Raw genomic sequence first — 24,426 nt, forward strand, 5'->3', positions numbered from 1 at the left:
AAGACACTCTCACCACACACAGTCATATATATATTATTTGCACAGTGCTTAAAAATGGATTTTTTTTAGACAAGGTTTCTCTGTGTTGCTTTGGAGCCTATCCTGGAACTAGCTCTATAGACCAGACTGGCCTTGAACTCACAGAGATCTGCCTGCCTCTGCCTCTGCCTCCTGGATGCTGGGATTAAAGGTGTATACTACCACCATGCTGCTTAAAAATAGCTTTTAAACTTTTTTTTTCTAGTTCCTGTCCTTTTATTTATTCATAGACAACTACTTTTTTCTGTTTTGTTGAAGCAGTAAGTCAGACAACATTGCCACAGTAACGTCTGTCAAAATGACTACCCATGAAAACTCCAGCACCACGTTCATCAGATGGACACTCTCAACGAAGGCAACTAACTTTGACATTATCATCCAACTTATAGTGAGTCAGCACAGCCAACTTAGCCTTCATTCTCTTATGCTTATTCTTCTTGGGAGTGGTGTAAGACTTTAAGCTTAAAGACAAGCTTTGTGCTGTCTTTGCTGGAAGAGCATCTACGACACTGGCTTTTTCTATGGTGGCAGCCTTCCCAGCAGAGTGGCAGATCCTGGGCGGACAGCACACACATTATGGCTTGGAGATAAACATAAGACTTTTGATAGAAAAAAAGAAAGTAACTTCCCATTGGGAGCCATCTTTGTTTATAGAGAAGGCTTTGAAAAGCAAAAGTACCTGGGTGTGATTCCCCAGGATATTTAAAAGTCAAGTGCCCATGGTTACACCCTTAACACTCGTAAACAGACAGTTAGGTTATGACAAAATGTAACAACAATAGGGACATTTATTAAATGCTTCCTACATGCCAGGAAGTTTACCAGGCAAACAGTGGGGGGGGGGGCTGAGGCAGGAGCCACAGTCTTGTCTCCTATTGTGTTACTTCTTGCCCATTTGCTGGTGTCTAGTGTTCATCACCATTCATAATGAAAACTCATTGGCATCAAGGAATGTACAGATTGGATAAATTAATATTTAGAAGGAAAAATTGCCTAAATGGGAGGAGATATTTAAAATTGGTATCTTAACTAAGGATCTTTCCCTGTTACCGGCCCATTCATTCTCCCTGTTGTCTGGGAGACTTCCTCATCTCCTCTCCCCTCCTCTCCCCTATCCTCCATTGCTCTCCTCTCCCCTCCCCTCCCTTCCTCCACAGAGGAACCAGACCAACTGCTAAATAAAATATAACATGCTGGCATGTGTTACCAAATAGACTTCTGTAAATGACCCGCCCTCATTCTGCATGTGTCCAAAGCCTCCATTTGTTTTAACCACCCAACTGACCTCTTTGCTACAGTCTCCCATGATTATACATAGGGCTCATTGTGACCACTTGAAAGGGTCTCATCTGTATCCTTGCTTCCAGCTTCTGTTCCCATCTTAAATGCCAAAGCGATGCTATTTAAACAGAAGTCAAAACGTGTCATTCCTCTCATCGACCCCTTCCCATGCCCATGTGCTATGTCTCTGCTGATCAACAGAGGTCTCCAGTTCCTCTGGCAGTCTCACTTTCACTTTCTGCTGCTGTTTGTTCTCTCTGTTAGCTGCTGCTGTCCTCCCTGGAGCCTCACAGGCTTCCTTGAACAGCAATGCCTGAGTCTCATCATCTCAAGGGTTAGCTCACTCTTCCTTGTCTAGTTTCTCTTTCAAGCATTTCCCTCTCATCCAACTCACTCTGGGTAGCAGCTCTATAGCCTGAACTGAAAGGTGTCAGGTTTTGGTGACCTCCAGTCTTTCATTCCATGCTATTCCCTGTGTCATATCAGCAGAATATGCATTTTAATCTCTTTCCAGTAATCAGCACATTAGATCTTAGAAAGGCATACTTAAAATGCATGAGATGGAAGAAACAGAAGGAAAATGTGAAGAATAACCTTCAGATTGCTGTAAATGAGAGCAGCATCTGAGAAACAAGAATTAATGCCAGAAAAAAAGAACTGGATGGGGTTGAAAGGTAAACTTAGATAAGAGAAATAAAACAGTAAGGCCCATGGCTCAGCAATGAAATAAAAAATCTTCACTGGGAGCCAGAAAGAGCAGAAGGTGACCCCAAACTAACTGCTGGAAATCGTGTCATAATTTATTGTGATAGTTTCTCTCTCATTTAACTGCGTTCCTCAAGACAGGGGCTGTATGTAACATTTATCTCCATCTCTACACTACATACAGAAAATAGACTGAACAGATCATTTTCTTAAGGGGCAGATACTGATGGAATTGAATTTGAGTGGAAACCTATTTGACTGTGATATTTTCACTTTGTAGTTTGATAACCAATCTGGTGAACAGAAAGTCAATATTTAACTGATTCAGTAAGGTCACTGAAGAAGATAACCAAATCCAATAAAAGCGTTCAGTGGAGATAGAAAATAAACTTCTGGCATATTTTCAAATAGCATTACACAGTCACATAGTAGACAGGAAGTAAAGTATTTGCTCATTGAACCATCAGAATTACAAACTAATGACATTCGGACTGTGTCTGCTGAAGTGTTGCAGGTTTTATTTACATCATTGTACATTGAACTGCTATTTTTCTAGATAGGAAAATAAAAGCATAGGAGATTAAATGAGTTATTCGAGGCCATGGACCCAATTAGTGGGAGAAATTGGAATTTGGATAGCAGAAGTAAACTTAATGACTACATAAAAATCATATTTAGAAGAACAGCAGGACTTAGGGTGTCCTAGGAACTTTGAAATTACTGAGACCTCCAAAGATCTTGTGTGTATAGAGATAATGCAGAATGCTGACCATATTAGAAATGAAAACTGATATTGCAGGGTTAGAGCAATGGCTTAGTGCTTAAAAGCACCTGGTACTCAACCACAGGATAGTTTAGATCCAAGCACCCTCGTGCCTTTGGCAAACCACAAATTACACACACACACACACACACACACACACACACACACACATATATATATATATATATATATATATATATATATATATATATGTAACTTGGATGATTCTCTCAGCCCAGCTGGGTCCTGCTGCCCTTCTCTGCCCCAAAGAAACACACAGATGCTATATTAGTTATAAATACTGTTGGCCTTTATCTAGGGTTTCTTATTTGCTAGCTCAGTCTTAATCATTCATCCATTTTCTAATTATATATGCATTTCCTCATGGCCTGTCTTACCAGAGAAAAGGTCTGGGCCTCTTACTCCCTTGGGGTCTACATTGTGTCTGCTCAGTGTCTTCGCAGGGAGAGAGAGAGAGAGAGAGAGAGAGAGAGAGAGAGAGAGAGAGAGAGAGAGATACTTCCTGCTTGTATCTGTTTATATACTGATTCTGTTCTGCAATGTCACTTCCTAACTGGATCACATGGTGACTTCTCTATACTACATTTCCCAGAATCCTCCTCGAGTCCTAGTTCCACCTCTCTTGCTTCCCTGTTGGCCAACAGTGCATTATTCATCAACCAATAAGACAACCATATACACAGAAGAACATTCTATTCCCCATTCCCCATCATTCATATATATCCCACTGTATGGCAGGAGTGTACATGCCTGGGGGGTCACCAGAGGGCATCGACTCTCTGAAGCTGAACTGACTGGCCTGACAGGCGGTTGTGAGCTACCAGTGTGGGTGCTGGAAACCCACCTCTGATCCTGCAGAAGAGAAGTCACCCTTAAGCATCTCTCCAGTCCTGTGATGGTGTAGATTTTAAAACTTTGCCTTCCCTGTTTTAATAATAACACCATCAGATATTGATTTTCTAAGGCAGAAAATTCAATGACAAGAATGGCAAATGAAATTATGATTTATAAGTGTCTCTGATTATTAGCATAAGTGTTTTGTTCAAGTTTCATGAATCTCTGACAGGATACATGCAGAGCAAATTCTACTTACTATTCTCAAATGAAATTAAGATGTATTCATAAACCAGAAGAAGAATGGCATTGTTGTACAAGTGTGCAAGCAATTTTAATGTCTACCTTCACAGAAGACAGCTGGGGTCTCCTGTGTGTGCCCATGTTCTCTCTGCTGGTTTGGTTGAAGCCTCTGAAGAGGTGGCCCCACAAAGATACACAACTGTAAGATGGATGAGTGTTTTGATGGTCTTTTTAGGCACCCCAAGTCGAGGTTATTTCTTTAGAGAATGCACAAGGATGGTTTTCTACTTTTATTATCCTTTCTGATTTTATCTCCTACAAATCATTTTCATGTTTCTTTCTTCCAAAAGTAAATTTGCTATTTTTAAATATAACTTATAATGGAAATCTTGTGCTGGGCAATTGTTTTAAATTTAATTATCAATTTTCAAGGCAAACAATGTGCATCCTAGAAATTTCTAGAGTTTTCCAGTGAGTTTTGTGTCTTTCTCTCACTTGTTCCTTTTTGCATTATCATGATGTTTATACATTCAATGTGTTTTAGTCACTTGAATTATATGTAAATTATCTTCAGCCCGTGTCTTAGTTCATTTTCTGTTGCTAACAACATAATACACAGGCTGGGTGAGTTATGAGGGAATAGGATCTATTTCTAGCCCATGGTTCTGTTCCCAATCAGGGGGACACACCTAGTTCCTTCTGGGTTTCTGAGTCCTGTGGCAGTGAAGGACATAAGTTGAGACAAAGCTAAACTGAGACCCAGAAAACTGGATGTTATAGCAGACCCTTTCCTGATGTAACTCTCGAAGTTAGTGTTCTCCTAAGCCACAGGGCAACCCACTCTGATGACAAAGCTCTAATCACCCATTCTACCTGCTCCCACCTCTTAATCTCCCTCTGTGGCCTTAAACATCAGCTTGAGCTTTTGAGGGCACAAACCATCTCCAGGGCATAGCATCAGCGTGGCTTTGACACACTCTTCTCAGCCTTCCGTAAAGTCAAATTCTCTCTCACAAGAGGTCATCCCATTCCATGCGCAATGCTTCATCAGCAGTCTCTCAAAGGGATGCAGCTTACTTTGGATGAAAGAAGTAACCTTGAATACTCTGACTCCTTGTATCTGTTGCAGCCACCACTAGGCAGACCTAGAGAATTTAGTTTGAAACAGTGTATACCATGATTTCACCATGCTATCCTATAGGTATTCAAGTATCACTCATTATGAGGGATGTTCTGTGCATTGTAGGATACTTGGTAGGGTGTCAGGACTAACCTCCAGAAGCAACTACCTAAATATCAATTAAAGTTGGTTTCATCCATTGGGGGCTGTCTTGAAGAAGGTTGAGGAAAATTGCCTCAAGCTGCCCTGGTTTCTCTTAAAATTGCACAAATCTTTTAAATGCTTTCTATAAAATATCCTTTAGTTAGAATTTAATGGTAAATGTCTATATTCCAGTAACATTAAAATAAACACTGTATTGTTGCTGGTTTGCATAGCTGTGACTAAACAACTGGCAGAATGACTTTGGGGAAGAATGGCCTGCTTTGGCGCACAGTTATGAAGGGCTCAGCACGTGGAAATTTGGCCCAAGTTGGGAACCAAATCATGAAAGCAGGAATACATGAGGAGTAAGGCCCTCACCTCTCAGACACCAAAAGGAAAGGGCCAGGAACAATTATGCACAGCCTCGAGAGGTGCACTTTCCAGCTAGCCACTGCTTACGGCTTCACCTCCCATTGTGAAACCGAGATTTTATTTTGGTTGCAAGCCTAGCCTTTAACGGCTGAGCCATCTCTCCAGCCTGAGATTTTCTTTTGTTTGTCTTGGTTTTAGTTATAGACAATTTGCTTCTCATCCAATGTTTGGACACATCTGTGACTTCATTGGCTTTGCCCTGCTGTGTTTTCTAACCTGTCTTCATGGCTAAGGTAGCAAACCTCTCAAACAAAGTTCAATTTTTAGTGTTTTCCTTTAAGCCTGCTCGGGTCATGTCTTGGCTTCTTCTCATCCATGTTTTTTTACTTTTCGTCTTAAAATGTATTCATGCTTTCTTCCCTCCCTCAATGCTTTTCAGATTCTCAACTCCCTTCCCACCCACCTTTATGTTCTCCTGTCTCTCTCTCTGTATGTCTCTGTCTCTCTCCCTCCCCCCTCTTCTCCTCCTTTAATTTTTTCTTGATGTTTCAAACACACACACAACATACACACACACACACACATACACACAAAATAAACAAGCAAAAATACAATAAGACCAAAAAACCAAATTACCACAATGAAATAAAGTCCCACAGAAAACCCATGGAGTTCATGTTGTGTTGGCCAACTACTCCTTGGCTTGGGGCGTGCCCTGGAATGGGTTGATAGACCCAGTGACAGTCACCCATGGGTTTTAAACCCCATGTCTTAACTTCATTTGTGCCATTTAAGATTACCTCTCTTTCTCTTTCTTTTTTTTTTAACTTCACTTCTGCATTATAGAATTTGACTCATGTGAAAAGTAGCTGAGACTGTAACAAAGCAACAGGTCTCCCCAGTATTTTATCCAGGACTGCTATAGGCATTTCTCCATGTGCACCAAGTCACACCACCTTGACCTCCACTCTCTGGGTCATAATTCCTGAGACATGCCACAATTATTCACATTTTTTTCTGCATATTTCCCTCTTATTTCCAAAAAAGAATGAAATACTGGGACCTTCTGTCACACATAAATGGCATTTTCTCACTTATCCTCTTATTAAAAGGCAATACGAAGGCCAGAGAGATTGTTCAGTGGCTAAGACCATGTACCGCTCTTACAAAGGACCTGAGTTTGGGTCCCAGCACCCAAGTCAGGCAGCTCAGTGAGATACTGTCTCCAATTAAGAGTGGAAGGTCCTCCCATTCTAGAAGAACAACACATGTGCAGAGACCTGGTGCACACCCATGCAGGCCCTGTGCATGTGCTTCAGTATTTAACTTAGAGGGATTTGCTTCCTTGGTGTCCACCTTTCCCTCTGGCTCTTAACCTCTTTCTGCCTCTTCTTCCATGGGGTTCCCTGAGGAGCGATTTGATGGAGACTTCCCATTTGGGGCTGAGTGTTCCAACGTCTCTCACTCTGTGTAATCTCTGACTGTGGGTCTCTATGTTTGTCTCCATCTGGTGCAGGAGAAGGCTTCTCTGCTGATAGATGAACAATGCTTTAATCTACGAGTACAGCAGAATGTCATTAGGAGTAATCTTATCACTATTTTTTCATTTTTTAGAGCAGTGTTATTTGGTTTTCCCCTAAGTTCCTGGGCATTTTGTCTCAGGTTTTTGGTCGCCCAAGCAGTGTGTGGTAGAGTGGGCCTTTAGTCAAATCAGTTATTGGTTGGTTACTTCCCCAAACTTTGGGCCACCATTGCCCTAGCATAAACACCCTGTAGAAAAAAGGTTTGTGGCTTGGTGTTTATATTACTCTTTTGATAACATGCAGAACATCTTCTTGTACCAAAAGAGGCTGGAACATAGGGGTGGAGGCTTTGTGTAGGCACCAGCAGAATATCATGTTCAATATAGGTGTTGTCTTCAGCAAGGGGTCCTTGTATCACTTTGTGGAGAGCAACCCTATGGTCTTGGCAACAGCCTGGGTTGTTTGGGAATTCCCATGGGTCCCTTTGGTCAATAACTTAATTAGATGTAACCCAATCCCAGTACTGGACACTTCATTGGGTGACAAGAGATGGTCAGTGGAGATTCTTTCTTCTCCATTATTTGGCAATTTCATTTAGATCACCTTTAAATATATGCATGTATTTTAAAAAGTTTCTACTGTATTAGTTTTCCATACTACTCCTCAACCTCACCCCCACTTAATTTTAGCTGTCTCTCCCAATATTTCCTTCCACAACTCCCTCTCCACGCACACCTCCTATATGTTCGAAGAGTGGGTCTCTGATTCTAGTGCCTTCTCTTGGGATCTTTTCTTTCTGTCCAATTTGTCCAATTTCAATGTAATAGTTTTTGTTTTAGCTTATATTTATTTTGTCATATTTTTGAATGAGTTAATGGACGAATGGATAAATGAATGAATGAAAATCTAGCTACCTGGGTAAAGGTTAACACTGAATTATTGTCCTTTATACCTTCTGGGAGAATAATTGGTTTTCTCCAGTAGAGTGACACTGGGTGTATCAACCACTCCAGGACAGACTTTATGTTGTAGTTGGGGCTGCATGATTGTCACGTTCCTTTAGCCAAACAAACTGCACAGAGATTAACCTGTAACTACCTTAGGTTATGCTGTGTCTGCTTCCCTGTTCTGACGTCCCAGCATTTATTTCCAAAGATGATCACAATTTAGAACGGGCTGTGCTTCCAGATATTACAGAATCATTTAGACCATTTGTACATCCATTCCAATCTTCTGTGGGTGCCCACTACAGTGACACATGACATGTAACATGGATTATGTCAACCCCTTAAAGTTTTAACTTTCTGTCAATGTGCTCAGTTATTAGAAATGCTCTTCCCCCTGGAATTTAAATGTTGGACTAAGCAGCTCTTTGCCTGTCTTGACATAAAAATTGTAGTCAATTTGATAATCACAGCTTCCTTATTTAGGTGTAAACAGTTGTTTCTAGCACTCACCATCCACCTCATTTAGACCCTGAAGTCCCAGGTGAGGTCTGTCTCATTTCCAGGATTTAGCAGTAACCAGCAAGACTGGCTGTGAGGACCATTAACTTGGTGCCCTGTGTCTACCCTTTAACTTGGAGTCTTTAGAACTTGTGAATAACTTGTACTTTTTTCATTTTCTAGGGCAACATAACTATTTATGTGCTGGAAGAAATGACTGCATTGTTGACAAAATCCGCAGAAAAAACTGCCCAGCATGTCGCCTGAGAAAGTGCTGTCAGGCTGGCATGGTCCTTGGAGGTAATGCTGATGTTTTCAATAGTGCATCAACAGTATACTATCTTATAACACTGAGTCAGAAGAATCCCATTTTCATTCATCTTTATTCTTGTTTGTCTTGTTTATTGTTAGTGACCATTCATACTCTAGTTTGAAGCAACCAACTATACAATCCTGTTAATGCTATAGACTTCCAGCATGCTAAGTTCTGTTGGGAGAGGAACCCCCATCTGTCTAGGCTGTGTATCAGTAGACTTTATGGTAATACCTGGGCATGCCTTCAGGTAGTATGGGTTGGAGTCTAGGTTCTGCTCCTTACTACTTGCGTGATTTAAATAATTCACCAACCCTTTGGGGACATCAGGATTCATAACTGTAGAATAAGAGAATAGAGATCTCTTTGAGCTCAGAACTTGATTCTGAAACTTTGTGAGATGCAGATTAAGCCTTGACAAACTAAACCAACATGAACTAAAAATCCATTTCATAAATGCGTGATAATAACTCCCTGTCTGTATTTTTGTAATTAGGCTCCCTATGGCTTTTAATAACATAGTAGTAAATACATTAAAGTTGAACCTGGCAGATGAGTGAGTAGGTAAACGTGCTTGCCACCAAGCCTAAGTTCAAACTTCAGAGCCCATGTAGTAGGAGGGGAAAATCAACTTCCCAAAGTTGTAGTCTGTTCCCCTTATGTGCAGCCTGGCATATATGTGCCTGTGTATGTGTGTGTGTGTGTGTGTGTGTGTGTGTGTGCTCTTGCACACATATGTGCACACACACACTTAATGAAACATAGTAGAGTCATGGGCTGGAGACATAGTAAACCTGAGTTCATGAGTTTGATCTCCAAAAGCCACCTTTTTAAAAAGTTTAGATATAGTAACACTGACTTACGACCCAATTTCTACAGAGATAAAGAACAAAATGTCACTGAGATTTGGTGGCGAGTCAGTCTAGCCTACTTGGCAAGCTCCAGGACTGTTAACGGACACTGTCTCAAAAGAGAAGAAAGAGGAATGACACCACCCTTGGTTGTCTTCTGTCCTCCACAACCACACATACAAGAATGCACGAACACTCTTACACACACACACACACACACACACACACACGCTTTCACAAACATACTCATGAACATATTAGAGTTAGACTTTAAATAATAATTGTGGTTTTTCATGAGAATTTCATATATTTTGGTCATATTTGTTCCCTCAGTAACACTTCCCAGATTTCCTCTCACCTCCCTGCCCACACAACTTCCCCCTGTTTCTCTCTCTTAAGAATAAAATGCCGTGGGACCCAGTTTGTGTTGGCCGACGCCTCCTAAGCACAAGGCCTGCCATGGAGTGTGGCTGACAGATGCAGTGTCATTCTACTGGGAGGGGGATATCATATCCCATAGAAGAATGCCTAGGAGTTGGTTTTGTGTATGGATAAATCTGTCAAAAGCACAATGAGACATGCATTACACGCTGAGATTAAAAGCTTTCTTCCTGGAGCCGCCTAACGCAAGCTTGCTGTGTTCCCTCAATGTTCCACATTTCTTCCTTTGGGAAATGTTATTTTTAGACCAATATTCTTCAAATTTAAAACCTCACCCAAGTGTTATTTCCTCCCTAAAAACTTTGCCAGTGTTCTTGGGCAAAATTAACACCCATTCAACATGCTGGCCACTTTGCTGACCTGCAATAATTCACTGAGTTGCAACATTCCTAGTATTTTATGGTTTCATGATTAGAGACAATTTTCCCCAAGTCAACGCCCAAGTCTCCAATGTGTCCATACAATTCCTGGTTGGGGAGGTGCTCAGAGGGCAGGGACTACATTAATATACCTACTTTCAAGTCTTCTCAAGTCCTGCACCTCAATGGCCTCCTCTTTCCTGTTCCAGTTTATCCTCACAAGTCTTTGTAATCTCCCACAGTTTGTGAAGCAGGACTTCCCCACAAGTCACATATATCGCTGTTGGAGCTACAAGAAGGACTGGAGATGTTGTGGCCACCTGTCCTGTCACTGTTTCTTTTCCCTTATGGCATGGTTGCCTTAGAGAACACCGGGATTTCTAATGATCCACTTCCATCAGGGTTATAACATTTTTTATCAATTCTCTGAGAATTTCATAATGAATTTTGATCGTATTTAACTCCTACTAATCCCCAGCTCCTCCTAGATCAGCCCCTTACCTCCGTACTCAACTTCATGTTCTCTCTCTCTTTCCTTCTCCCAGCCTCCTTTAAAATAATAACAATTGGCAGAGTACAAAGTCTAGTTTGCACTGGCCACATACTAATGGGTGTCGGGTCATCCATCCACTGGAGATGGGTTGACCCATTCATTAGGAGTTTTAATCTAGGATTCTTCCCTAAATACCTTTAAAGGATTCTTCCCTTTGACCACAGATTAGAAATAGAGTTCTGGGAAGAGTCTTCAGAGTATGTCTGATGATTCAGGTCTAACCTCGTGCTGTCTTATAATGTTCTTGGGCTTTTCCCTGTCATCCAAGCTTGTATAATCTTTTAATTCTGTCTCTACGCAAACATTGTGTCAGTTTACTACATTATTAAAACCACAACCTAATACCTCCATAATTATGACTGTATTTTCACAATTCTACAAGATCACTGTTTTAGCATTGAGCCCTCCATCTCCTGACTTCTTTTCTCCCCTCTCTTCCTTTCCCTTCCTTCCTAAATTCCTTTCTTCCTTCCCGCCCTTTTACTCCTCTTACTACCTCTTGTTGATAATAGCACAAAATAAAATTTCACACTGTGCACAATGCTTGTCTTGGAAGCAGGAGCACCCTGAGCTTGATATCCAGAACTCACCATTTCAGAAAGGCTGGGCAGGGTCACTCTAGTCCTAGGGTGGTGAAGATCAACACATCACTGGGTTTGGTGGGCAGCTGTTTTAGCCTTCTTAGCATGCTCGGTCGGGCGCTGTAGCAGACACTGATGCACAAACTCCAGCCCTCATGGGGCTTGTACTCTGCAGTGGGGTAAGTGACACACTTGCCGAAGGACAAAAGATTCTGTGAACAATGTTGAGCAGGTGAATAGATGCATGAGTGTCGAGAAGACAGCTTGCTCCGGAGCCTTACCATGGGTCACTTCTTCATTTGACTTAGCTGTTTCCTAAGCAAGGTCATTTCTGGAACTGAGTTTGATGGTGATAATTTTCCTAAAGTGAAGTAAATATATTCCAAACATTTAAATGCACACTCAAGGTACTGTCAAAAACAGGTGGTTTTCACTCCTCCAGGGGAAGAATGGATTAGATCAATATGGTTTCGGTAGTGTGCTATACACCCTTCTTAGAGCTGTTTTTGCTACTTACAAAGTGCTCTGTTCTCTACTAAGATAACTGAATTGTAAAAGATGTGGGTCTGAGTCTGGAGAGCAAGGGGTAGAGATTACCAGGCAGAGATGTGCAGGAGCCTGGAGGACACCATACCCTGCCTGTGGCCTGGTCTCAAAAGGGCTAGAGGTGGGAAAGAAGGGAGATGAGACCCCCCCAGGCCTTCCATGAGCCTTGTCCTGCAGTGCCTGTCGCCTTTCAGAGCTCCTGTAGTCAGGGAAGCCCTGGCTTCCTCTGCAAACTGGATTCCTTCACATGCTGATCTTTGCATAGCTGTCTCTGCTCCTAGCTCTCCTACCTCGACAGGAAGGCAGCATTCTGGAACCACATTCCACAGTATTATGCTAAGAAGGATGAGGCCAGAGTGAATTCTGGGAGCTATGACTAATGTTTCTAAGAGCCCCACAGTGTTAACACTAATTGAGAGGAAAAGGAGTGTGGTCTATATAAAGCAAACAGTTTGTGCTGCACATATTGGGAAGGATTTTTTGGGGGTCTCTATTTTCTTTATTTCATTTTCCATTCCAACCAAAGTTCTCCCTCTCACACCTCCTCCTGCCTCCCCTTATCTTCCCCCTACCCTGCCTACCCCCCATCCACTCCTCCAGACAGTTAAGGGCTCCCATGGTGAGTCAACAAAGTCAGGCATATTAAATTAAGGCAGGACCAAGCACCTCCCCCCTGCTTTAAGGCTAGGCATGGCATCCCCTCATGGGGAATGGGCTCCAACAAGCTAGTTCATACACCAGGGAAAGATCCCGGTCCTCCTGCCAGGGGTCCTTCAGACATCCCAGGCTTCACAACTGTCTTCCACATGCAGAGGGCCTAGTTTGGTCCCATGGAGGCTCCACAGCTGTCAGTCTAGAGTTCATGAGTTTCCAAGAACTTGGTTCAGCTGTCTCTGTAGATTTCTCCAAGAACTGCTTGGTCAAGGCAGGGAGGGATGGAGAGGGAGAGCAAGGAAGGAGATATCCTGATAGAGAGAGACACTGTGGGGTTGGGGAGAAACCTGGTGCTAGGGAAATTCCCAAGGATGACCCCAGCTAAGAAGACTCCTGGCATTCGTGGAGGAGGTGACCTACCTGGCCTTCCTCTGTAGTCAGATTGGTGAATACCCTAACTATCCTCAGAGAGCCTTCATCCAGTAAGTGATGGAACCAGATGCAGAGATCCACAGCCAAGCACCAGGCTGAACTCTGGGAATCCAGTAGAAGACAGGCAGGAAGGCGTAAGGACAAGATCATGATGGTGAGGATTTTTCTAGAATGTGAGTTAGTGTAAAAGGAAGTGAAGCATAGTTTTCCTAGAGCGACAGGGATCTGGGGTTTGAACTCCTTTCACCCGACAGTAGAGAAGTGAACTTTCCAAGCAAATCCGATTTTCTCACTCTGCCCAGTCTTCCATTGCTGAACTCGTCTTTCCCTTTTCCGCAGTCATCTCCACAACCCTTCTGAAGCCTGTGCTCTGGGTCACCTTCATCTGTGTCTGCACACGGCTTGCTTTCTCTTCACTACTCATGAGCTGTGACTCTTACTTTATCACAAGTTCAGGTGTAACATTCAACAGAGTGGATAGTGTTAGGAATAATGCTCTTGGGGGACCTTGGCGGATCCCACAGCAGCCGAGGGTGACCAAAGTGGGCGACAAACTTGCCAAGCAAACAGAGCTTAAGTGAGAAGTTTTATTAGAAAGGGAAGGGAAAAGGGAAGGAAAGAGAACAGAGGTAAGCTGACACAGAGAGAGGACAGAAGACAAGAGGAAGACAGGATAAGTCCTGTGTGCCCCAGGGGAGAGAAGGAAAGAGAGCATAAGTGGGCAGGGTCTTTCTTTTAAAGGGGTCCTTTGCACCTGCATGCAGACTAAGCAACCAAGGAACCCTGGGATGAGCAGGGTACTGTCTGAGGGCATTCTGCAGGTGATAGGGACAGGCCAGTCAGTATAATGCCTGAATCCTTAGAGATAATGTCTGAGGAGAGACATGTGAGGCTCATACACACACACAGACACACACACACACACACAGACACACACACACACACACACACACACACACGCACGCACACATGCAAGAAGACAAAAGAAATGGAATGTCATTGGAAGGATTCCTTGCTGTGGGTACATACCGAAGTAGCCCCAGACAAAAGGCAGCACCAATCTCAACTCGGGGAAGGCCTATTGCAGTTGCTTCAAATTTCTTTATGTTTCTCCTGCTTGTGTTTCATGATAGGATCCAACAGTTTAGAGCCCAATGGCTGCAGCCTCACAGATTGGAGACACATGTTGAGCTAGGAGCCTGTTGGCAAATGTCCTTGTCTGTGCTTTTGTTTTCTTGTCATTGACTGCTGTTTCTTATTGCCACCCTGTGTCCCAGATCTTCTGAAATCGTGGAGAAGTGAATCCCTTTGCAGAGTAGGCCTCTGTCAGTGAGCTACGTTTGAGAACGAAGGGAAACTTTTAATATTTAAAATGTGACAAGGGATATACATAAGAAATTTTATGGCCTGGCTGGCATGAAGGTTGATTCTCCATTTTCCTAATGTAAAGATGCAAAGTGGCCAAAACAAATATGTAGTCTCTTGGGGATATAGATGAAACAGTAAGAGCTTTGCTATACAATACCTACTGCATAAACTCAATTAAATAAGAACATGTAGGCTAAAGAGAGGGACCAATGCTTTAAGGTGGGAATTAAAGTATGCGTCCTAAGTAGTCTCCACTGCTTACCCCAGGCTTACTTGAGTCCTTACCCCGGAAGTAATTAAACACATGCCATCTTTCCTCTTTAAAAAACAAACAAACATTTCCAACAGTGTTCCAGGCTACCACTGATTTAAGCTGTTTCAGCTTAGTTTATCTTTCGAAACAACATGCTACCTTCAAAATAATTGAGTTCCATAGTGTGGATGTGTCATAAGGACTAATACAATACGGCATTTTTTTGTTTGTTCCTTTTTGAGTTTGTGTGTTAATTACAATGTTGCCCCATCCCCCTTCTCTTCCCTTCCTCAAAATCTCCCTGCTCTCCTTCAAGTTCATGGTCTCTTTTTTCATTGTTATTGCATGCATCATCTATGTATTTGTATACACGTATATATTCCTAAATACAGCCTGTTGACACCAAATAGTGTTACTTGTGTGTATTTTTTTTTTCAGTGATGACCATTTGGCCTCAGACCAATTGATGTGCTTGTTTCTGGGGAAGACCACCTCTCCCACTCCCGGCTCTCTTCAGTTGCCTGTAGTTCTTTGTGTGTCGCTGGGGCCTTGTGGGCTTTCCCCCATCCAGTTTGTCATCTTCCTTGGTGTCATCTTTGTTCAACTCATGTTTGGACAGTTGTGTTGATGGGTGTAGCATCTGATGTTACTAAGAGACATAGTCTCACAGCAAACTCCCGATCCTCTCTGTCCCTTGGTCTGCAATGTTCCCTGAGCTTTAGGTGTAGGAGTGTTTTGTAGATGTACCCATTGAGAATGGGCTCCACAACTCTGCATTTTGATTGGCTGTTTGCACAGAGAAGTTTCCTTGGTGGGGGGGGGGTAAAGACTACACCTAACTGTGGGCACAAAGACAAATGTTGCTAGATTGCTGTTACGAACTCTGCCGGTTTAGTAAATGGTTGTAGATTCTCCTCCAATAACCATGACTTCACCAGCACTGAGCAGTGGGCTATGTTTCTGGTACCAGGCATAAAGCATTTTTAGAGAGATAATTTGGGGTTTAAAAACTAGTATATTTCAAGGGCTATACATTAGAGAAATTCATTGAAATATAGTGGTGGTGCAAGGACACATGAGGAACAGAAGTGCAACAATGGTCTACCTGATTATATCATTAGTGGATCTATAAGGTTTAACAGAAAAAGTGTCAGTACACTTGAGTATCCTGGGGTTCAAACATAGTTGGACCTTTATGAGAGACATTAACATGAGTCTGCAGAACAAACTCCTGTCACCCATAAATTCAAGTTTCCAGAGTAGAGCAGGCTTTGCTTGTGGGCAGGAGAAGATGTGTCCACTTTTGATGACATCCAGGTAGTTCAGAGATGGCTTCCTTCACAGTAAGAGGAGAATGCTGTGGAAGAAATCACTGCTCACATACTGCTGAAGGAGCCTGGACCCTCCTCCTTCCTTCCCACTACCCATCCATCCATCCAACCTTCCTTCCTTCCCACATCTTTCCTTCCTTCCTTCCTTCCTTCCTTCCTTCCTCCCTCCCTCCCTCCCTTCCTCCCTCCTTCCCTTCCTCTCTTCTCTACTTCCCTGCCTCTCTTGCTTCAGTTATATTTGTTCCTCCTTCCTACGGTTTCTCATTTCATATACAGACCCTTGAATAAAAGTGAAATACGAGAGGAAAATGTTGTCCAGGATTTAATGAAATCCTATGGGGGGATGTCAGAAGAAATATGGTTTTGACATGTCAGGACATAGATTCTGTTAATGGTTGTTTGTTCCTATCTGCTCCAGTGACTGTTCTCATCCTGAGAATGATGTAGAAGCTCTGGTCTTTGCTGTGTCTGTGAGTCTTGTTTTTATGAATCACTTCCCTGGCTTTTCACAGGTCACCGTGAACTTTTACATCTAGTTCATTGCTGTGCATTACTAAGTAGGAAGATGGTTCCACCCCTAAGGATGGTAATATATGCTCTCAGCAGGTTTTCATGTGTCTAACTCCTTGTGTTTAGAAAACATTTTTGCAAAATGACACACTCTCTCTCTCTCTCTCTCTCTCTCTCTCTCTCTCACACACACACACACACACACACACACAGAGAGAGAGAGAGAGAGAGAGGATTACAGTTCTTTACATTTGTGAAAGAATGCTAAAGTACTAAAGCACTAGCTCTTTCAGAAATACGGTTTATCTTACATAGAGGACTAATTAAATGAATAAGTTACTAATTAAATAAGTAAATAATTCTTGTTGGAAAATTTTTGTAGCTTCATATTTTTGTAGCAAGTCATACACTCAAATACACTAATTTTTTTTAAGTTGTATGAGGGCACAGTTTCTGGACCACTCCCATCAGCTCCCTTTCACTTAAGGCTCAGGCCCGCTTCTCTTAGAGAAGCAGATGAGTTGTATAGCAAAAGTTTTACTATTTTCGTTGACATTTCACCACCATGATTTTCCTGGAGAATCCCCTCGATCTGAATTCAGCTCAGAAATCCAGAGGCCTGTTCTGTCCTTTCTTCATAAAACAAAACAGAACGAAGCCCGAAGCCACGCTGCGGACAGTGGCTACCTCTTTCTTCTCTGGCCTTCATCCAGTCTTCCCCTCACACAGCCCCTTTCCTATGCTTCGAGCCAGCCTTTCAGGAGACCACGCCCCCGACCGTGCTCCCCATCCACTGCCCTGAATTCTGCGGCCTTGTGTTGTCTTCAGCTCGTGGTCCAGGTGTGCCTGCTCCACACAATCCCACACGTGTGAACCAGAAGCCACACCTAGTGTTTCCATCTCATCTTCATGCTTAACGCTCTTCTCATTTCAGAGCTACTGTTAACACTGCTGCCTAGAATTGCTTGCAGTATCTACCAGAGTACAGATTCAGGAGTTCAGATCCCTGTTTTTCAGTTATCATCAAGTAATTTAGACTAATATATATATATATATATATATATATACATATATGTATGTATATATATGTATATATTTAAAACTCAAGTGTTGTATAGTTGGAGAAATGGTTACGCTGGTGTTGGTGTTTCCTTGAGGCACACGTGTAGACACACTGTTGGGACTGGAAATCACAGGCAGATCCTGACATGAAAATGAGGGAGCAAGTGGTATCAGGGCACTACTTGTTGTTAGAGCTTAGTCTGGGACAGCAGTTCCAGCCTTGCACAGTGGTCATTGTGCTCTGTGAATCTGAAGTCATAACCATCACAAAAACATCCTTCTGTAATTCCATGCAAGTGCTGAAGAGACACCCACAATGTCTTCCAAACTAGAGCAATGTGTATTATGACCCTCAGGAAGTTGAAGAACTCTCATCCATCCTTCAGGCCCGCCTGCTCAACCTCCTCCCGTGTGCCCTGTCTTTTCCCCAGAAGCTTGGGGATCTCATCAAGGCTACGTTTTAGCTTCTGACATCATGCTGGTGCTCCACTTCCTACAGCGGTGTCAAGTGCTTGCCCTGAAGATCTCACACCGTGTTTCAAGCTCACATGTTTCCTGCAGGGATAGAGGAAACCAGCAGCAAAAGAGGGGCCTGCCGGTACGCACAGCAAACAGCACTCATTTCAGAGCTGTATCCAGCATTCATCCTTGTTCTGCTTACTCACAGCAGAGTAGTGTGCAGACCACACTAAACCAGCGTCATTTTAGTAGCACGTCCTGATTTGTCACCTCTCTCACAGAACACTGTGAGACCCTCCTACGCCCTTGTCCATTTTGCTATTACCTAGACCATTGCTGTTGTCTGCATCCTTTGGTCCGTTCTGTATTCTAGCTCATGGGTTGTGGGCTTTGGGTTTTTTTTTCTATCTTAATGAGGATTTAAAATGTGTGTGTGCGCGTATGTATGGTGTGTGCATGTATGTATGGTGTGTGCATGCATGTACGCATGCATGTTTTAACAGTGTGTCACCTGGTGACTTTCTCAATCGCTTTCCACTTACTTTATTCACTATGGGTTTCTTATGAACCTGAAACCTCCTAATTCAAGCTATGCCAGATAGCCAGCTTGCCCCAGGGATCACAGGCCTGTGTCCTGAGTCACAGGCCTGTGAGAAACACACATCAAGCTACTTCCCCAGACCTTGTGTTTCCTTTATATCACATGTACTTGCTTCTTTCAGAAAGTTGTCTTTTTCTTTGAGAGTAGCTTTTGTGTTCTTGTGTTTTTAATTATACTGTAAAAAATAATTCTAAGATTCAAAAAAACATCATTATCTGTCTAACACTGCTATAGCATGCTGGCAAACCCAACCTGCTTCTCACTTTAGAAAGCAAATGCATCATAGCTTCTTACGTTTTTCACTGGTGGTGGTGTCAGTACTATATCTGGTTTCCATTGGTCACTCAGGACTTTTAACAATGAGCCCACTAAGGTTCCTAAAAAGCTAGCAAACAAGTCTTAGAGACTAGAGTAAGACAAAACCAGGGTTGACTGTTTGGCGGGTTTTCACTGCTGACTGTTTTTTGCTGTTTCTCGGGTATAGTATGTTAAAAACTTTGGACCATGGTCTCGTATTCAGTAGAAGTTAGTCCTGCGTGGGTGGCCTTAACTGAAGGTGTGTCTTGCACAGAGAATTTACATTTCACTGTTCCAGACATCTGGGGATCACACCAGTAGAAGACAGCTTTTAGGACTTACCTTTAGCCCTGGCTTTCCCACATCTTCCAAGCAGGAGAATAACGAGCCCCAGAGCTGGGTGAGGGAGGCATGTGATTATGAATTTGAGAGGATACTTTACCCACACGCCAAGTGGAGACACAACTGCTTTGTCCCCAGGCCCCAAGGTGGCCTTTATTTGGAACCTCCTGAATATCCGAAGTTTCCAAGAGCCTAGATAAGACCCACAGAGGTATTTAATCGAGTAGCTGTTGAGCAGTACATTACATATACTGGTGTCGTCAAATTATATTTACACACAGAAGCATGATCTTAAAGACAGTATGTACAGTTTTCAAATGGTAGAAAAATCATGTAAATGAGTGAACATGTCTGTCAGTAGAAGATTTTGTTTCCCTTTAGAGGACAGTGTCGTTCATGTTTAGATTTTAGAAGTACTTTGAAGAACTCTCAGAATAGAGTCTATGACTGCAGGAGCATGCTGAAGTTACGAAAGTATTCGAGACTTTGGCCCACCAAAGAAAAAAGATAGGAATCTGTTGCTGAGGTGGAGCAAAGAGAGGAAGAAGGAGGTGAGAGAGAGAGAAGCTGGCTGTGTCCTTCCTCAAGTTCCCAAATCTTGACTGGTGTTTTCCGGAAAGAGGAAACGCATGGAACTGCCTTTCCCCTCCCCTAGATCTGCCTTCAGGTGTCTAGCACTGGTGAACAGAACCTTAGCGATCTGTACTTTTCTTTTGTCGGTGAGCTGCTCTTACTTGTCAAATACATTTCTTTAGTCCTGGAAGTTCATGGAATGACGCCAAGATGCAGCTCTGCCTAGACCTGTCATTTTTCTTGGCAGTGACAAACAGTTTATCAGAAAGCTTGTCTTTGTAGATGCTCTTAGTTGTTGCCTTAAAGGCAGCTTCCCTTGTTCCTTCTTCTCGCGGTTCCTGCAGTGTCTCAGAGTTGGCACTTGTCTGCTGCTGGAACCATCGTCTTTCCTCATTTCCATCAGTCTTAGTCCTTCCACAAATTATTTTGGTGACTTTTCTCATCCAAATTCCATATTGCTGACATCATTTCTTACACTGACTGCTGAGTGTTGGAGAAAATGCACGAATAGGGAAATGTTTGTAAAATAACCACAAGTAATTTATTCATCATCTCTCATTTCTTTCCCACCAAGTATCAAAATTAATTAAGGGGTCTAGAGAGACGGCCCAGGGTTAAAGAGTTAGCTGCAAAAGCATGGAGCTGGAGTTCAGACAGCCAGAACCCGTGAAAGAGCTGTGAATATGACACAACCCTGCTGTAATTCCAGCCTCAAGTTCAGCTGAGAGGCCATGCTGGAGAACAAGCTGGAAGAGCAACTGAGGATGATTTCCAGAATCAACCTTGGGATTCCATATGCCCGAACACGCACACATTCACACACACACACACACACACACACACACACACACACACACACACCTGCACACCCCTCCCACACACACACTGGATAAAGGGAAGAAGTATTAAAGTGACTGTCATTACATTTGAGCTAGCTAAGATGCAAAATTTCACCTCATCTTGTGTCAATTACACACACTAATTTAAAATTGAGTGTCTTAGTATTGGATAGGTCAAATAATTGACCCTAATAAACAAGATTTTATAAAATGGTAGGATTCATATACAGATATGACCTACCCAAGGTTCATTTTTGTATCATAATATAATACCATAACTGCAGACGAGAGAAGGGTTATTATATCTTTCTAAGCACTTTTGGAAGAACAGGCTGACACTCATGGTGGGGGGTCGATTATAGGGTTGGGAAGATTCTAACAATTTCACTCTTTAGGGAAATATCTCTTAATAACACTATACATTTTTGTAAATCATAGAAATAATTCTCCTGGTGTTCAAAGTCCTCCTTTTGATGCATTTCTTGATTTCTTTCCCTAAAGAATTGTAAGTCTGAAGACTTTAAAATCAAGGCAATTAGAAGGCCCCCAGTGGGGTCAAGTACAAGATCTTTCCCTGACTGTGTTAGCTACTGTTGCCACGTTCCCTCAGCTCCCTGGGCCTTGTACTTCATCTGTTTCATTTGTACCGTGTCCACTGTTTAACATGAGTTTTATCCTAGTGTAGGAACCCTCTCTGTCTTCTACCTTCTAAACAAATGACCCATCAAAGCAGGTCCTGTGTTTGCTGTGAACTCATCTTCCTGAACAGGACCTAGCACAAGGCACCACTAAACTTTTCACGAAAAGGAAAGAAAAAGGGAAAATAGCTTTTGGCTGGGTGTTAGTGGTGCAAACCTTTAATCCCAGCACTGAGGAGGCAGAGGCAGGAGGATATCTGTGAGTTCAAGCCCAGTCTGGTCTACAGAGTGAGTTCCAGGGTAGCCAGGGCTACACAGAGAAGCCCTGTCCTGAAAAAGAAAGAAAAAAAAAAAGGAAAACAGAAAATAGTTGTTGATTGACACACTTGCTGGGGTCTATATTAACTCTATAAAATTGGAAAATCACTAGACTCTCATAAACCTCATCTCTAAAATGCAAATACTAATATTTATTGAAATTATTTCAATATTAAATATTTAATCAGGACAGATGAGTGACCAAGCTCAACATTTGATCATGCTTTGACTTATGTAAAAATTGAACCATGAGCATAACCATGAACACTCTCTCATTTTTCAGTCTTTTTATTTTTCCATTTTTTATTTTATTTAAATTAGAAGCAAGCTTACTTGACATGTCAATCCCAGCTCTCTCCCCCTCCTCTTCTGCCCCTCCCCCATCAGCCCCTCAACCTCATAACCCATTCCCCCTCTGTTCCTCAGGGAGGGTGAGGCCCTCCATGGGGAAACTTCTAAGTCTGTTATATTATCCCGGGCAGGGCCTAGGTCCTCCCCCATGTGTCCAGGCTGAGACAGCATCCTTCCATATGGGATGGGCTCCCAAAGTCCATTTGTACGCCAAGGCTAAATACTGTCTACTATCCAAGGCCCCATAGATTGCCAAGGCCTCCTCACTGACACTCACATTCAGGGGGTCTGGGTCAGTCCCACACTGGCCTCTCAGTCACCAGTCTGGGGTCCAAGGGTTTCCCTTTGTTCAAGTCATCTGTTTCTGTGTGTTTCACCAGCCAGGTCTTGATTCCTTTGCTCATCATTCCCCCCTCTCTGTCACTGGATTCCATGGGTTCAGTTCAGTGTTTAACTGTGGGTGTCTGCCTCTGCTTCCATCAGCCACTGGATGAAGGCTCTAGGATGACATATAAGGTAGTCGTCAATCTCATTATCGGGGAGGGCATTTAAGGTAGCCTCTCCACTATTGGTTATACTGCCAGTTGGTGTCATCCTTTGGCACTCCCCTGATCCACGTCTATGAGTGAGTACATACCATGTTTGTCTTTTTGTGACTGGGTTACCTCACTCAGGATGGTTTCTTCTAGTGCCATCCATTTACCTGCAAATTTCAAGATTCCATTGTTTTTTTTTTCCTCTGAGTAGTACTCCACTGTGTAAATGTACCACATTTTCTCTGTCCACTCTTCAGTTGAGGGGCATCTAGGTTGCTTCCAAGTTCTGGTTATTGCAAATAATACTGCTATGAACATAGTTAAACAGATGTCATTTTATTAATGTGCATTTTTTGACTATTATATGACTAATAGTGGAATTGCTGGATCTTGTGGTAGGCTGAATTCCATTTTCCTGAAGAATATCCACACTGATTTCCAAAGTGGGTGTATGAGTGGGCACTCCCACCAACAGTGGAGGAGAGTTCCCCCTTTTCCACATCCTCTCCATCATAAACTCATTGGTGTTTTTTATTTTAACCATTCTGACAGGAGTAAGATGATATCTCAGAGTTGTTTTGATTTGAATTTCCCTGATGGCTAAGGATGATGAGCACTTTCTTAAGTGTCTCTCAGCCATTTTAGACTCATGTATTGAGAATTGTCTATTTAGTTTTGTACCCCACTTTTTAGTTGGATCCTTTGGTATTTTGGAGACTTGCTTCTTGAGTTCTTTGTAAATTTTAGAGATCAGCCCTCTGTCAGATGTGGGGTTGGTGAATATCTTTTCCCATTCTGTGGGATGCCGTTTTGTCTTGTTGACTGTGTCCTTTGCCTTACAGAAGCTTCTCAGTTTCAGGAGGTCCCATTTATTAATTGTCGATCTCAGTGTTTGTGCTACTGGTGTTATATTCAGGAAGCTGTCTCCTGTACCAATTCGTTCAAGGGTACTTCCCACTTTCTCTTCTAAGTGGTTTAGTGTGACTGGTCTTATGTTGAGGTCTTTGATCCATTTAGACTTAAGTTTTGTGCATGGTGATAGATATGGATCTATCTGCAGTCTTCTATGTGCCAGCATCTAGTTATGCCAGCACCATTTGTTGAAGATGCTTTCTTTTTTCCATTATATAGTTTTAGCTTCTTTGTCAAAGATCAAGTGTTCATAGGTGTGTGGGTTAATATCAGAGTCTTCAATTCAATTCCATTGGTCTATTTGTCCATTTTTGTGCCAACACCAAGCTGGTTTCATTACTATTGCTCTATAGTAATCAGGGATGGTGATGCCTCCTGTAGTTCCTTTATTGTACAGGGTTGTTATGGCTGGCTTCCAGGAGAAAAAGGAAGCCCCTTTTCCTTTCAATTCCTTTTATCTCTACCTTGACCCTGCCCTGTTGGGTGGATAGCTTTGTGGGGTTCACTCTTACAGTTTTGGCTATCCAGGGTCTTTTGTTTTCCCATATAAAGTTGAGAATTGGCCTTTCAAGGTCTGTGAAGAATTTTGCTGAGATTTTGATAGGGATTGCATTGAATCTGTAGATTGCTTTTGGTAAGATTGCCATTTTAACTATGTTGATCCTGCCTATCCAAGAGCATGGAAGATCTTTCCATTTTCTGGTATCTTCTTTCATTTCTGTCTTTAAAGACTCAAAGTTCTTGTCATACAGGTCTTTCACCTGTTTGCTTAGAGTTACCACAAAATATTTTATGCTATTGTAAAGGGTGGTGTTT

The 24,426-nt window shown here is 42.5% G+C and overlaps 1 protein-coding gene across 1 annotated transcript in view; it reads left to right on the forward strand.

Moving 5' to 3' along the window:
- Pgr (progesterone receptor) overlaps positions 1-24,426 on the forward strand; it is a 64,680-nt gene that overhangs the window by 10,924 nt on the left and 29,330 nt on the right. Inside the window, exon 3 of the mRNA XM_005077324.4 lies at positions 8,674-8,790. Coding sequence (XP_005077381.1) covers positions 8,674-8,790 — 117 coding nt within the window. The remainder of the gene's footprint in view (positions 1-8,673; positions 8,791-24,426) is intronic.

This window comes from Mesocricetus auratus, unplaced genomic scaffold, assembly GCF_017639785.1.
Source record: "Mesocricetus auratus isolate SY011 unplaced genomic scaffold, BCM_Maur_2.0 Super-Scaffold_100040, whole genome shotgun sequence".
Classification (NCBI taxonomy): Eukaryota; Metazoa; Chordata; class Mammalia; order Rodentia; family Cricetidae; genus Mesocricetus; species Mesocricetus auratus.